This window comes from Canis lupus, chromosome 21, assembly GCF_011100685.1.
Source record: "Canis lupus familiaris isolate Mischka breed German Shepherd chromosome 21, alternate assembly UU_Cfam_GSD_1.0, whole genome shotgun sequence".
Lineage (NCBI taxonomy): Eukaryota > Metazoa > Chordata > Mammalia > Carnivora > Canidae > Canis > Canis lupus.
The window spans coordinates 16367937-16384970 of record NC_049242.1 but is presented as its reverse complement, the minus strand read 5'-3'; the positions used below and the strand labels follow the sequence as shown (position 1 = coordinate 16384970).

Here is a 17034-nt window from a genome sequence, read left to right as displayed (position 1 = left end):
ACAGAATTGAGCAAGCCTATCAAACCTAAAGAAGTAAGAAAATGTAAGCTGAAGAAAAAAAGGCAAAAAACAGTGTTTTCTGACAACTTTCAATTATTCATGGTAAGTCAAAAATACCTAACATTTGCATAGCACCTTTCTCAGAAAATGTTCCTAAGAAATACTCAAGAAAATATGGAAATTAAGGACCAATCACAGAATTTGTTAAACTACTAATTCCCAACAGTTGATCAGCATTCCTTCTTTACTGTGGACATTAACAGTGGACTCTGCTCTTCCCAATTGCAACATAAAACTATGGAATGGATCCATGGGATGCATAGAAAAGCATTATGTTCAAGCACAGCTAGATAGATGAGGCGGGGTGACAATGTAAGCTGGGCAGGAGGAAACGGGGAGTGCTGACGAGCAATAACAAACAAGTGGCTTAAAACTCTGGAAAAGAACAGTAGCAAGTTAAGTGTGACTCACATGCTGGCATCAGATCCCCTCTCAGAGCTAGAACACTAGGCCTCTGTCAGGCAAAGAAAAGGAGTCCCCATGAATAGCCATCTCTGCAAACAGCAGTTACTGTCACTCCTTAAAAGACACAAGCATGGCTGGGGACCGGCACCGGCTGACAATACTTGGGTTTCTGCAGCCCCAGTTACACAGAGAGAACATCATGGTCAGAAACTTGGCGTCTGCTAATAGAGATTCTGTGTCCAGATTAAGGCAACTCCTGGATCTACTGTCCTCTGTGAGGTCAGGGCTCCCTTGGAGTACTGGGTTCAGTTCTGAGCATCACACTCTAAGAAGGACAATGATCAACATGAGAAAATCCAGAGGGGAGCAAGTAGGATGGGGAGTTGAGGAAAAGTTGAAGCAATCCTACAATTCCTCATTTGTATCATTCCTAATCTTTCATACTACAAAAGGCTACAATAAACAACCTTGGGGCTAAATCTTAACATATACTCTTAATTGTTTTCTTAAGATAACTGATTCAAAGTAAATAAACATTTTTTAAAAGATTTTATTTGAGAGAGAGGGTAAGAGCGAGAGTGAGAGAGAGAGAGCGCACACACAGGTGGAGGAGGGGCAGAGGGCGAAGCAGACTCTGCTAAGCAGGGAGTTGGGAGGAGGAGCTTGATCTCGGGACCTCAGGAGCATGAACTGAGCTGAAGGCAGATGCTAAACCAACTGAACAACCCAGGTGCCCTGGGAAAGAAAAAATTTTAAGGCCTTTGCTACATCTTGTCAAGCAAGGATGACAGAAGAAAGAAAGTACCAATTTATAATTCTACTGGTACACTAGATAATAGAAGGCCTTAAAAAAATCACTTAAAATTTTTTGGTAAAATATTTACAAATTTACTAAGAGAATTTTATTATTTTAGTGCTTCTAAAGTTCCCGTCTAACGCAAAAGTTCTGTGAGTCCAAGCATCATCCTCTAGCATAAAGAACACAATCTCTACATATTTCTATATAGTTTAACAATTAGGGTTGCCAACTACTTCCATTCAAAATACTCACCACTCATGTACCTCTGTACTATATTTTCTATTCATTTTGTGGACACAATCAAATTAGCTTCTTCTAAACAATTTCTACACAAGGTATGGCATTTCTACTTAAGCCATAAATTCACTGATAGGAGGGTATCGGGACTGAGGCTGCTAGTACAACTACTAAATACCCCTTAAGGTCAGGTACCTTCCCTACAATGACCCAGGGAAAACATACAATGGCCATCCCCAAATCACAAAGGCAAAAAAAAAAAAAAAAAAAAAACCTTGACAAGGTCTGGCTAGTGATAAACAGTCTGAAAACTACAAATATAAGTTCTAAACCGAGACTTTTGCCACAAAGTCCTGGTAAAACACTGTTCCTCTATTATTATATAACAACAATAATAGCTATTGTTAATATCATATAACTAGTATCAATTTAGTGCTTACTATACACTATTACATTCTCATTATGAACCTAATAAGCATTATAATTACTATATCCCCACTTTGCAGATGAGGAAACTAAAGCACAGAGAGGTTAAGAAACTTGCCCAAAATTATACAGCCAGGAAGTGGCAGAGCTGGGATTTAATTAAATGCAAGACTCACTCTAGAGCTTCCATTTGTAATAACCAACACTACACATACCCAACTTCAAAGTTGTAGTATTAGAGAAAAGTAACACAAACAGTGCCTAAATATACCTGTAGTCTTATGCTTAACTTATTAAGCAAAATTTTTTATTCTTAAACTATCTTTATATTTTTCTAAGTTTATTTTAGGTAAAAATTCTAATAAAAGGGATTCTGTGGCAATATAAAAGTCACATAACTTTTGAAATATGTAACAAAAAAAGAAAACTGTAAAATAGAGTAATTAATATGAGGCTCAACAATCAACATATGAAATACTTAATTTACTTTCTATTTCCTAGAACAAAGGTGAATGCCCAGGAAAAACTTAAAAAGAGCATTATAAGTCCATTTTAATAATTCTGGTTTTCTTTTTCTTTTTTTTTTTTTTTTAAATAATTCTGGTTTTAAAGAGTATAGAACTAGATAGAACATTCCAATTTTAGTACCAAACTAATTACTTTTGCACCCAAATATTTAGATTCTGCCCTTTGACCCCACATACACTACAGAAAGTAAAGATAATGATTTGTTTAAAAGCTTTACGTGTCCCCTTACCTTTAAAAATAAGCATTTGAATAAGAGAAAGATAAAGGGGGCAAAGAAATTTTTTTTAAAAGGAAAGAAAGAAGATGGGTTAAAAAAAAAAAAAAAAAAGACCAACCTCCTCTCAGAAAGTATGGTCCATCCACATTAGAGAAAGGATTAAGCAGATACATTCAGCTTTTCTAACAGATTTTCTTTCTCTAAGGCTTCAATACCCCTCTCACACTCACAGATAATCACATTAGTTTTGTCATTAAAAGCTCTCTTTTCATAGAATGCACCTAAACCGCTTAAACCACCCAGAGAGGTCGCATACATTATCAAACACCAAGACAAACGGAAGAGATTTTCCATCTTATGTCTTATTATTTCACTGTATCTATCTGCATGCTCAGAAGGCTAAGCCAAAAGATTTGGTGAGTTATCAGCTAAAAACCTATTCAAAATAAACAACCTCTATAGTATCCTTAAAAACTGCTCTTTAAACTGAGAAGAGACCTGGTAGTTTTTAATGCTGACAAAGTAGTCAAATGACAGAGAGGTTTTTCTATTTCCCTTTTCTCTTCTTCCCTGCATTCCCTCAGCCAAGTCGATGATTATTTCTGCATGAATGTTGCAGCTTCTGTTAACAGTAAACAAAAGCAAATGGACTCCGAGTGTGCAAAGCTCACAAACAAATTAAAAGAATGATACTGGAGTTGACATGGAAAAGGCATTCAATCACTGTCTCTGGATCCTTCAGAACTGTACAAGGTCCAGGCAGAATTGAAATCACTTACTTTTTTTTCATAACCTAACTGTTACACATTATCTCACTATCCTAAGCCTGAGTTACAGACTTAGAAAAGGACTGCTGTTTGTCAGCTCTTTAAAAAGGAGGAAGTGTATCAGAGGGAGGAGGAGTCCTGGCTAAATGGAACTATCCAAGTGAAAGAGCGGTCCCCAACTGGGTAGTGTTTCTGGGATTAGTGGGTTGAGAGAACAGAGAGGAGGTCAAGAAAGGAGAAACAGAATGAACAGTGAAAGAAAGTGATCTGAAGCTAAAAGTTTGAGAGGGAGGCATGTAGTAGAAAAACTCTGAAATCATATAGGATAAAACTGGAAATAGAGGCAATGAAAATTCCTCAAGCAGGGGGCAAAGAGATTTCTTTTGGTTGGGGTACAAGCAAGAAACAGAATCATATTATAAGCAATTAAGAACTCCTTAATATGCCAAAAGAAAGGATAAAGCCAGTAAGAAAGAACTGAAGAGAAATGTAAAAGGTGATTGTCGGGCAAAAATACAAGTTATCTTGCCCGAAAAATAAACTTTTAGAATGTAAAATATACAAAAGATAAAAGAAGGATTGTGCTAAGTCAAAAACAGATGACAAATATTTGAGATATACTCAATTAACTTTGAGTGAATATTTAGGAGAGAGAAAGGATAGAACATTTATTTACATTTAAGATGCAACAACAAAATATCTCAAAAGGAACGTAAAAGAAATGGAGAGAAAAGCAAAGTTAGTGTTCCTTGTTCCAAATCACACAGAAATGAACACTAAAAAGCTGTATTCTTCTGGCTTTTTTCTAAATCAGGGGTCAGCATGCCAAATCCAGGCTATTGCCTATTTTAGAAATAAAGTATTATTGTGACACAGTCTTCCTCATTGATTTATATTTGTCTATGGCTATTTTCTTGCTATAACTGCAGAACTGGGTAACTGCAACAGAAACTGAGTGGCCCACAAAACATAAAATATTTATTATCTAGTCCTTTACAAATAAAGTTTGCCTACCTTCATTCTAAATAACAAGGGAATTCCCCATGTTTTTATCACCTGACAAACTCATTTGCTCTTCGAGTGGGCATAAAAATCCAAACATAATTCTCACTTTGTACAAAGAATACAGTTAAATCTGATAGTTGACACAATATGGCTAGAGATCCACCCAAAACTTCAGCCAAATCCTCTGCTAATCCAGGGCAATATGGTAGAAGATCAGAGGCTCTGAACAATGGTAGACCCAAGTTCAAATTCCACTTTCACCACTCTTCACGGAGTTTAAATTTCCTCTCCATAAAACTCCATAAATTTCCTCTCCATTGTAGCTTTTTCCCATATTGTGGGGATTAAATGGGATAGCATACATGAAAGTATTCTGTAAACAGTAAAATAATATAGATAAAGGTATCAGCACAAAGACATATATGGAGGCTAACTGGCTCAAATTTAGTTTTTTCTCATTACTTTGATCCAGGTTTTCTTATCATGAAAGAAATCTGCTCTTTTAAATAATTCTGTATTGATTAAATTCAATTTAATTCTATACACATTTACCTCTGGCCTGCTATGTGCAAGACATCCACTTGTCATTCTATATTTTCGATGATGAATAGCAAATGACTCTGTTCCATTTGGGTTACAAAGTTTTGAGCAAAATGTTCATTTAATATTAAGTTCAAAAAGAATGTATTAAGTTGAAAGTGCTTTTGAAAACTGGTTCTCATATTATCAAGTGTATTTACATTTCCGGCACTTATTGTAGCTGTAAGATCAGTTATATTCTCTAAACTTAACCATTAAGTTGGCCAAACTTTGATTTTAAAAGTAAGACGAGGGGATCCCTGGGTGGCTCAGTGGTTTAGAGCCTGCCTTTGGCCCAGGGCGTGATCCTGGAGTTCTGGGATTGAGTCCCACATCAGGCTCCCTACATGGAGTCTGCTTTTCCCTCTGCCTGTGTCTCTGCCTCTCTCTTTCTCTCCCTCTACGTCTCTCATGAATAAATAAATAAAATCTTAAAAAAAAAAAAAAAAAGTAAGATGAATGTTCTTTACAAAAGAATGTTTAAAAGGGGATACACAATAAAGAATTTTGCCATGCAAAGAACCTAAACATTTATGGTGTAACGTATCTTTATACTTTACAGAGTCTCTTCACATCTAATATTTTATTTGATCTTCAGCACAACCCTATAGGGAATGTAAATATCATGATCTCATTTTGTAGAGCAAGTCATTGAGGTTTGGAAGAAGACTGCCTCACCCAAGATCACACGACTGATAAATGGTAGTTGTAGATCAAGGATTCAGAGTCAGTACTCTTTCCACTCCACTTTGCTGCATAGTTATCACTTCTTTATGATATGTGCAGCGCTTAGAACACATTAGCAGTTGACTGAATCATAGCACTATGATAGCAGTTGCCATTTATTAAACACTAACCATATATAGCATAGGTCTATGTGTCTCACATAGATCACAAAGATTAATTATCCATGCAAAGTATACAGCACAGGACTTGACATATAGTAATCATTCCATTAGCAGCAACTACTGGTCTTAGTTCTAATTCAAACAACTCTATAATCTACACATTTTTTCTCCTTTATTCAAATGAGAGGAAATTAATGCAGCAAAACTGGGTAAGGGGAGCCTGGGTGGTGCAGTTGGTTAAGCTGCGAACTGTTGGTTTGGGTTCAGGTGGTGATCTTAGGGTCTTAAGATGAGCCCTGCATTGGGCTCAGCACTCAGTGTGGTCTGCTTAAGAGAGCCTCTCCTCTTCCCTCTCCCCCTCTCCCCACTGTGTTCTTTCTCTCTAAAAAATAAATAAATAAATCTTAAAAAGAAAAGAAAAGTTAGATAAGATGTCCAAGGTGAGTAAGGATTTCTGCCCAGGTTAGTCATACCAAAGTCATATCATACTTTGTCACTGGAGATTCCTCTGATGCTGAAAGTAGCAGAAAGCACCAATTTAAAAAACAAAACCCTGACACTAATAGTACAATATACGTTAACTAACTTGAATATAAATTTTTTTAAAAAAAGGAAAGATGCCTTCTAAAAACAAAAAGAGAGTGAGACAAGTCCATATTAAAAGTGATGACAGGACATTTTCCTATTACCTTGATAGGCCATGGAGGCAAAGGCTGTAAAAAGTCAGACTCATAAGGGTAGTCCACCATTGCCATATTTATCCAGGTTTCAGAGATCCAAATTTTCAAATGCTGGACATCCTGAGTATTTGTTAGTGGGGTACATAAGTGAAGGGCTTCAGAAAGCCAACCCAAGCCAGCACCTGAGAATAGAATCACATTGTTGGAATCTAAAAAGCAGTCCCTGACAGAAAGTTTTATTTGGTATTTTAAAAAATTCAATCTTCTATATCATTTCTCCAAGAATGCTTTTTCAACATTTAATAAAATATTTTTAGAGCACCTACATAATCTCATGATAAACAAGCTGTCTATTCTGATGGAGTTTGCCAGAATTTATATGAATTATTCCGTTTCAAAGATATTATTTATATGAATTATTCCGTTTCAAAGATACTATTTAAATAAGTAAGTAAATAAATAAAATGGAACATTAGAGAGCATTCAGAATGTGTAAACCACAACTAAATACAACAAATGGATGTATGACATAATGTTGAGCAAAAGACAGCAGACACAAAACATAAATGTTCCTGATTATACCAGATGATGATTATACTATTATACCATACTGATTATATTTTCCCTTGTGAAATTTCATCAAGTGATCTATTTTATTTGTGTACTTTTCTGTATGTTCTACTTAAATTAAAAAAAAAAAACTGAGAAGTATTGAAATTAACAAGTGAAAGGTAAATAACTCCATGATATCTATTCTATTAATTGAAGCTTACCTGTTCTTGAATATCGATTAATAGCATCCCAGGACCTACGGATGCTTTCTGAACAATTTGGGCCACTTTTCTTAAAATCCGTAGTTACAATCTCCATAAATACACCACAAGATACCAGATTACCAAATTGCCAGATGGGGGCAGAGGCTGCAAGAGCTCTAAATGGTGAGAAAAATAAGAAAGGAGAAAAGAAAAAAAATGTAACTCACTGAATTCAAGTTTTAAAATCAAAACTGATATTGAATAAAAATGGTGAGAGAAATAAGTTGTTAATGAGATAGAAAGTAGAAATATCAGTAAACAGAACATGTTTTACCCCCCAAAAAATTTCTAAGTATGCCTTGACAATCATTAAGAAGTGCTCATGTCCAACATAAATGCATTTACCCAACCACCATATGAGGATATTTCATCCTGAACCAGGCTGCAAGCATGCCACCGTAAGAGCCCCCTATGGCAATGACAGGTTGATTTTTAGCTCCTGGGATTGTTCTTTTCAAGTGCTTGATTAACATTGCAAAATCAGCCAGAGCTTGTTCTGATGTCAGATAATTCAAGTGTCTGGAATCCTAAAGAAAAGTAACAAAGAACACGTATAAATGTACACATAATAGCAGCTCAGGCATAGCATAGATCCAGGAAAAAAGCCAGTCAGATAAGCTTTTCTCCAATAGAATATCTAGGCAATTGAGTTAAAATACACCCCGTCAACACAATAGCAAAGCTGATTTAAACAAATCATTAAAAAATGATTTTACATTTGTGAGACGAACAATGTAATTTTTATTAAAATGCTATTTACCAAAGATCTTGTTGAGGTAGCAACAACAGAAACAAACTGTAACATTTAAAATAGCAAATGTGATAGAATATAACTCTCCGCTTAACAGACAATTGCTGTATTATAATTTTTATTTTAATAAAACTTGAAACAGGGGCACCTGGGTGGCTCAGTGGTTGAGCATCTGCCTTCAGCTCAGGGTATGATTCCAGGATCCTGTGATCAAGTCCTGCATCAGGCTCCTTGCAGGGAAGCCTGCTTCTTCCTCTGCCTATGTCTCTGCCTCTCCCTCTGTATTCTCATGAATAAATAAATAAAATCTTTAAAAATAAATAAATAAAAGTTTAAAAAACCTGAAACATTTAGGGGCACCTGGGTGGCTCAGTCAGTTAAGCATCCACCTTTGCCTCAGGTCATGATTCCAGAGTCCCAGGATCAAGGCCCTGTGTCAGGCTCCCAGCTCGGCCTGCAGTCTGCTTCTCCCTCTGCCTCTGCTCCTCCCTTTCACTCATTCTCTCTCTCTCAAATAAATAAAGTATGTCTGTATGGCTACCATACAGACAAAGGTATATTGAATCCTGTGAAAAATTAAAGAATCATCAATCAAAATAAAACTCATTCTCCCTAATCAGAAAGATAATTATCATGTCTGATATACCAACAACTGGAAATTACCTTGTTGTAAACAACTATAAAATTGGAGTTAAAAACAAAAACCAATATAGCAACTATATTCAAGCATTAGAAAACAGGCAACGTAAAACATTGATTCCTGAGAGAAGGATACTCATAAAGTTCCATGATCATCTAACTCTGCCTAGAGATAATTGCTTCACTTCAACATAGAGAGGTAGAACTCAGAATCCTGCTAAGCTGAGGAGGCTAATAAAGTATTTCCTTTAAAAGTCTAAGTCTTCTCTCTTTGAACTTGGACTGGACTTAGTAACTTGGTTCTAACCAACAAAATGTGTCAGAAGTGATATGTGGCTTCCAATGTTAAGTCATAATAATCACAAGCAGTTTCCACCTTGCTCTGTTGGATTACTAATTTTGAGGAAAGCCAGCTACTTTGTCATGAGGCCACTCAAGTAAGGCTTTCGAGAAACCTAGGAAGAGACAAACTGCAGCCTCTTGCTAACACCCTGCAACATTTTGTCACTCATGTGGATTCTCCTTATAGTGGAGAGGGTTCTCTGGCAGCAGTCAGGCCTTCAGATAACTATTAGCACCAGCTGACATCTCAACCTCATGAGACCCCTTGAAAAAGAACCTCCTAGCTGAGCCACTCTTAATTCCTTACCCATAGGAACTATGAGACAATAAATGTCAATCGCTGTTTTAAGTCACTGAGGTTTGAAGTAAATTGTTACATAGCAATAGGTAAATAGTCCAGCTATATACCTATTAGGCTACCCTATTTGATCTTCATGCTTTGGTCTCACCACTCTGTTTGACTTTGTCCATCATTTGGCACATTCAAAAATCACATAGTTCTCATCTTTCCTCTTTCCTATGTATGTCACCTACTCCTTTAACCTTACTCCTTATCCAAGATGCAGATTTTCTGACCTCTTACCTCCTTTCTCATTGTCTGTCTGTCACTAATCTTTTACTTCCAGCTTTCATGGCACCATATATGGTTGAGTGTGATTTTTTTCTAATCCTCACATATTTGTAATATTATCTCCTAAGCTACTGACAAAATCTGTGAGCACATGAAGAGAAAGAAGGTTATCAAAGAGAACCCTTAGCTCCATTTTGCTAACAAAGTATGAATCAAAGGGATCTAGGAGAGGATATTACGTTTTTGCCTGCAATAAGCTACTTTCCAATGGTTTCAGAACTCATCAACTCCTCTAATCAGATAATTATGCAGAATAATAAACTAAAGAATTGAGTTTCCCATGCGGTATCACCATGTGGCACACATATCACCAAATTGTTCTGCTTTCATTTACAACACAAGGACTTTTTATTTATTTTATTTATTTATAACATGAGCTAATAAAGCCTTTGAGAACAAAAATTAAAACTCCTTTCAAAATAGGCAGCCTAGAAAATTACTGTCCCCAAGTTCTTTTGACTCAGAGTTCCCCAAAAGGATAGCTGATCTTAGATAATACACAATCTTTTTAAATTTAATACTTGTTTTAATGTAATTTAGAAAAAAACATACCTAGTCCATAAAGCCCTTGGTTAAGGTAATACAAAGTTTGAAAAGTTAGTTGTTTAGAGAAAAATATTATGTAGGTAATAGTGCAGATGGCAAATTCATATACCCAGAATCACAAAGGTAGTACATGAGTGACTTAGTTAAGGAAAAAGTACCCTTTTTATTAGGTAGAGTCTATGGTCAAGGCCAAAGCTCCTTGTGAGCTCAGGAAAGGCCACAAGGGAATCTAAGTGGCCGGTTGGACTCCCAAAACAGGGATAATTTATTCTTACTATATTGAAAAATACCTTATTAAATATTTGAGTACTCATTATATTTTTCTCTGTGGTAGACCCAGTAATTTAAGTGTATAACTTATAAAGCAGAATTATTTAGTGACATTTTTGAAACAATGAGAAGTTCCCTCCATAGTCTCTGCAGCCATTCCTTAAGATTTTGCTGGTGAAGGCTAGCCTCATCACACGGAGTTAAAAGACTGATTAACATTAGAAATGATAATATTATGGTTTAAGAAAGGCTTAATCTGTTTGATTGCATATAAAAAGAAAAGATTAAATACAAATTTTTGAAATTTCAAGCTGTTCAAGTTAAAGCTATCATTTCTTAGAGTGGGACATGTTATTAGAACAAGTAGTATCTTAAACTTAAAAAAAAAAAAAAAACCCAAAAACCTTTTAAACTTAAAAATAAAAAGTATACAGGCATACCTCAGAGATATTGCAGGTTCACTTCCAGACCACTGCAATAAAGTGAATATCGCAATAAAGCGAGTCCAATGACTATTTTGGTTTCCTAGTGTACATAAAAGTTATGTTTACACTATACTGTAGTCTATTAAGTGCATTAGTATTATTTCTAAAAAGATGTACATACCTTAATTTAAAAGTACTTTACTGATAAAAAATGCTAACCATCATTTGAGCCTTCAGTAAGTTTTCTGAGCTTTTATCTTTTTACCAGTAGAGGATCCTGCCTAAATGTTGATGGCCGCTGACTGGTCAGGGTGGTGGTTGCTGAAGCCTAGGGTGGCTGTGGCAAAGTCTTAAAAATAAAACAACAATGAAGCCTGCCACATTGATTGATTCTTCCTTTCATGAATATGCTTTCTCTTAGCATGTGATGCTGTTCAACAGCACGTTACCCACAGAATTTCTTTCAAAATTGATCAATCCTCTCAAACCCTATAACTGTTTTACCAACTAAGTTTATATAATTTTCTACATTCATTGTTGTCATTTCAACAATCTTCACAGAATCTTCACTAGCAGTAGATTCCATCTCCTGAAACCACTTTTTTTGCTTATCCATGAGAAGCAACTCTTCATCCATTCAAGTTTTATCATGACATTGGAGCTATTCAGTCACATCTTCAGGCTCCACTTGTAATTCTAGTTCTCTTGCTGCTTTCATCACATCTGTTGTTATATCCATTTTTTTTTTAAAGCTTTTATTTATTTATTCATGAGAGACACAGAGAGAGGCAGAGACAAAGGCAGAGGGAGGAGAAGCAGGCTTCCATGCAGGAGCCCCATGTGGGACTTGATCCCGGAATTCTGGAGGCAAAGGCAGACACTCAATTGCTGAGCCACCCAGGCGTCCCATGTTGTTATATCCTCCACTGAAGTCTTTAACCCCTCAGCATCCACAAGGATTTGAAACTACTTCTTCCAAATTCCTGTTAATTTTGATATTTTGAATCCTTCCCATGAATCCTGAATGTTCTTCACAGTATCTAGGATTGAATCCTTTCTAGGTTTTCAATTGACTTTGCCCAGATCAGAGGACCCACTCTCTATGGCATCTATAGCCTTACAAAATGTATTTCTTAAATAAGATTTGAAAGTCAAAATGACTCCTTGATCCATTGGCTGCATAATGGATGCTGTATTAGCAGACATGAAAACAACATTCATCTTATTGTACATCTCCATCAGAGCTCATAGGTGACCAGGTGTATTGTCAATGAGCAATAATATTTTCAAAGAACTTCTTTCATGAGCAGTAGGTCTCAACAGTGGGCTTAAAATATTCAGTAAACCATGTTGTAAACAGATGTGTAGTCATCCAGGCTTTGTTCTTCCATTTATATAGCACAAAGTCTACTTTGTAAGTAAAATTCTATAAGGCTCTAGGATATTCGGGATGGTAAACATGCATTGGCTTCAAATTAAAGTTACAAGCTACATTAACCCCTAACAAGAAAATCAGGCCATCCTTTTGAAGATTTGAAGCCAGGCATTGACTTTTCCTCTCTAGCAATGAAACTCCTAGATGGCATCCCCTTTTAACAAAAAGCTGTTTTGTCTATATTGAAAATCTATTGTTTAGTGTAACCACCTTCATGAATTATCTCAGATCTTCTAGATAACTTGCTGCAGCTTCTACATCAGCATTTAACTGCTTCACCTCGCACTTTTATGTTATGGAGATGGCTTCTTTCCTTAAACCTCATTAATCAGCCTCTGTTAGCTTTAGACTTTTCTTCTGCAGCTTTCTCACTTCCCTCAGCCTTCATCAAATTGAAGAGAGTTAGGGCTTTGCTCTGGATTAGGCTTTGGCTCGAGGGAAATTGATCTAATTGTGGAAATTGTGGCTAATTTGATCTTCTATCCAGACTATTCAAACTTTCTCCAATATTAACAATAATGCTGTCTCACTTTCTTGTCATTTGTATATTCACTGGAGTAGCACCTTTATTTTCTTTCAAGAAGTCTTCCTTTGCATTCACAACCTGGCTGAATGACTGGCACAAGAGGCCTTGCTTTTGGCCTCTCTCAGCTTTCAACATGCCTTCTTCATTAAGCTTAATCATTTCTAGCTTACTATTTAAAGTGAGAGATGTGCAACTCTTCTTTTCATTGGAACACTTAGAGGCCATTGTAGGATTATTAATTGGCCTAATTTCAATATTTTTGTGTCTCAGGGAATAAGGAGGCCTGAGGAGAGGGAAAGAGATGAGGGAATAGCTGGTCGGTGGAGCAGTCAAAACATATACATTACTTATCAATTACCTTTGCCATCTTATGTGAGCATCTAAGAGATGACCGATCGCAAATCACCATAACGAATACAATAATAATGAAAAAGTTTAACATATTACAGGTATTAACAAAATGACAGAGACACAAAGGAAGCAAATACTGCTAGAAAAATGGCACTGATTGACTTGCTCAACACAGAGTTGCTACAAACCTTCAGTTTGCAAATAAACATGATCTGTGAAGTATAATGAAGTGCAATAAACAAGGTATGCCTGTACTCACCTTGAATGAGTTGTTACCAAAAGGTAGGGACTCTCCATAGTATCGATGTTCTGCAAACACCAACATAGCCTTCATTTCCTCAGCCACATCCCACATGAACCCCTAGGAAACATTTACAGATCCATAGGATAAAAATTAGGATGTGAAAAAAGTCATTGAACCTTTTGGCAACTCATATAAAATGAACGTTAAACCAAACCAAAAGAGTTCTGAGAAGCTGCACAATTTATATTTGTTCTACAGATAAATACACATCAATCTTACACTATATTAGAGTGAAACAATTAAAAATAAGCCCAAGTCACTCAAATACCAGTCATTCCAACTCTCCTTATTCTAATACTCTACCTGTGGAATCAATATTATGTTGAAAATAGTCTTCAAATTGCACTGTGTACCAAACAGCTAGGAAAAAACTGAGGATATTTTTTTTTTAAGATTTTATTTATTTATTCATGACAGACAGAGAGAGAGAGAGAGAGAGAGAGGCAGAGACACAGGTAGAGGGAGAAGCAGGCTCCATGCAGGGAGTCTGACATGGGACTTGATCCTGGGTCTCCAGGATCACACCCTGGGCTGAAGGCAGCACTACACCACCAGGGCTGCCCAGAACTGAGGATATTTAAGTTAGCTTCCTACTTGTAAATATTTACAACATAAAAGAAAAACAATATAAATAAGCATACTGAACTCCATTGGGTTTTATATTAATCTTATTTACTTGAAAATACATAATAGCTAACAACAGCTAATAAGAGAGTATTTGCAATGTGTCAGGCACTGTTCTAAATACTTCATATATATTAATTCATTTAATTATGCCAACAATCTAGGAGATAGGCAGTTTTATTATCCCCATTTTAGAGACAAGGACACCGAGGCAGAGTAGTTTAAATATCCTGTGACAGTCACACAGCTAGAAAGTGGCAGAGCCAAGATCCGAGCACTGGCTGTCTGACTTCACAGCAGAATTATCAAGTGCGGGAACCCTGGGTGGCGCAGCGGTTTAGCGCCTGCCTTTGGCCCAGGGCGTGATCCTGGAGACCCCGGATCGAATCCCATGTCGGGCTCCCGGTGCATGGAGCCTGCTTGTCCCTCTGCCTATGTCTCTGCCTCTCTCTCTCTGTGTGTGACTATCATAAATAAATAAAAATTAAAAAAAAAAAATTATCAAGTGCTGTTCGATCTCCTTATGTCCACACTTAATGCTGGTCATTAATCAGTCACTGCATTTTTTTCACTTACCTCAAGTGATGCCCTCAGAATCCTTCTGGACAAAGCACTCTAGGCAGTCAACATCAATCGATTAAATTTAGATTTAGCATAGATTAAAACTATTTATCATTCCTAGGGCACACTTGTCTTTTAATGAACTGCTGTTCCCTAACAACTAAGAACTTCTAAAAGGTTTTCCTCATTTTGATCAGTAAATGAACAATTAAAAGAGCTGTATGCATGTAATGATGGAGAATTTACCTGTTACCTGTGATGGTTTCACTAACCCTCACTTTCTCTCTTAACACCTTGCCCATTCCCTGCTGTTTATGTGCAGATCCTATAACAGCCAGCTTAAGCATGCCCTCCTCTGCCTGCCATTTTGGCACTGCTGATCACTCCTGCCTTTCAACAGCACTGTGCTAGGCACAGATCTCTATTACTGTGTTGTAGTATTTGCTTACATGTGTGTCTTACCCCAGCAGACTATGAACTTCTTAAAGGTAAGGAACACCTATGAAAATAGCCAGACCTCTGGGGAGCTGACCTCAGGTTTTGAAAGGAAGCAATTTAATAAAACTGATTTACATTATAATAAGTGATTATTTGCCTACATCTATTTCAGGGTGTTTGTGTTTTTCAGAAGAGGTGTAATATATTAACATTTAATAATATTATTGCATTGACCTGAGTTCCTAATTCTTATTTAGTCCTTATAACAACTCTATGAACTAGATTATTATTAATACATCCATTTAGCAGATAAGAAAACTGAGGTACAGAATTAGAAACCACCCAAAGTCATACAGCATAACAGCAAAAGCGGAATTCAATCCTTATCAGTACTTATCAGTCTATTGCTCTTGACCATTCTGCTATACTGTCTCTTAATAGATGAAGGTCCAGAATATGTGAAAATGAAACCAGGACATTTTAGTACATACTCCTAAGGAGGTGTCTAGGGCTGGGAAAAAGCCAGGATCTTTCTAAGGATCTACCTCTAGCCACTTCCCTGGAACTGCTACCTACACTGTACAGCTTTTCCTCTCTACCACTTTTGAGGCAAGCCTTAAATTTCAGTGTCTGTCAGAGCAGTGGAGGCAGGAACAACTGCCTATCTATAGTAAAGAAGAAAAGGAGGGGGGCACCTGGGTGGCTCAGTCAGTTAAATGTCCAACTCTTGATTTAGGCTGAGGTCATGATCTCAGGGTTGTGAAATCAAGCTCTATGTTAGGCTCCACACTGAATGTGGAGCCTGCTTAAGATTCTCTCTCCACTCCCTTTGCTTCTCCCCTCCCACTCTCTATCCCTCTCAAGAAAGAAAGAAAGAAAGAAAGAAAGAAAGAAAGAAAGAAAGAAAGAAAGAAAGAAAAGGAAAAGAAAAGAAAAGACAGAAAAAAAAAACAAAGAAAAGAACAAAGAAAGGAAGAGAAAGGAAAGCATTCCAATCCCTTCGTACATTACCGGACCTTCCCTCCCTCCCTTCCACCCCGCCCACCCCTCCCCCCTCTTCCCCCCCCCCTACGCGTCGGATTAGTTTTGAAAAATAACTGGATAACTGAACTGGATAGGAGAAGCTGCCCCATGGCCTTGGCATAAATGGGAAGTCACATAAGAGAAAGTAAAAAAAAAAGCTAAAGCAGTCTCAGTTGTTTCATAGAAAAAGTTAGCAAGAATCTGATGGAAAATAAACCCTAACTTCATTTGTCACTAATCTAAGAGAAACAGGCATCCTAGGATCTCATTTCTCAGGGAATTATTTTATTTTCAACTAATATATTTAAACTCAACATTCCTAAGCAAATAATCAGAAATGGGAAATGCAGTACAGCATAATTGGATTCATACCTTTGCTTTCAACAAACATTTACTGAGACCTCCTGAATACCAGGCACCATGCCAAACACTGGCAGTAGAGAAAATATGATTCAGTCTTCACTTTAAGGTAATTCGCAGACTAGCTTTTTAGTAGAAAGTTGGTATTTTCTAATCATAGCTTTGGAACATAAAAAAGGAAAATTTCTTCCTTGCAAGTGTCCTCCTAAATTAAATGTTAATATGTTTAAGTGTTATCATAAAAGATGATAGAATGTATAGTCAAGGAAGCAAGCTAACATCTACACTATTTTTTAACCCTCACAAATATAAGAAAAATAGAACTTAGGAAAATTAAATTAAAATATAGCTACAACTTTACCTCTCTTCATTCCTACTTAATAATCAAACTTGCTGGGTTTTGTTTTTTTTTTATTTGCTCTGGCTTTGTTCAGGTTTCATT

At 36.6% G+C, this 17034-nt stretch overlaps 1 protein-coding gene and 1 pseudogene across 3 annotated transcripts in view; both read right to left on the bottom strand.

The window, feature by feature from the left end:
- PRCP (prolylcarboxypeptidase) overlaps nt 1-17034 on the bottom strand; it is a 65281-nt gene that overhangs the window by 14073 nt on the left and 34174 nt on the right. For all 3 annotated transcript variants that reach the window (XM_038568483.1, XM_038568484.1, XM_038568482.1), the window contains 4 exons: nt 13542-13643; nt 7712-7893; nt 7325-7482; nt 6561-6733 (listed from right to left, as the gene is read on the bottom strand). In XM_038568483.1, the coding sequence (XP_038424411.1) occupies nt 6561-6733; nt 7325-7482; nt 7712-7893; nt 13542-13643 (615 nt within the window). The remainder of the gene's footprint in view (nt 1-6560; nt 6734-7324; nt 7483-7711; nt 7894-13541; nt 13644-17034) is intronic.
- LOC119877351 lies at nt 9999-13523 on the bottom strand (annotated as a pseudogene).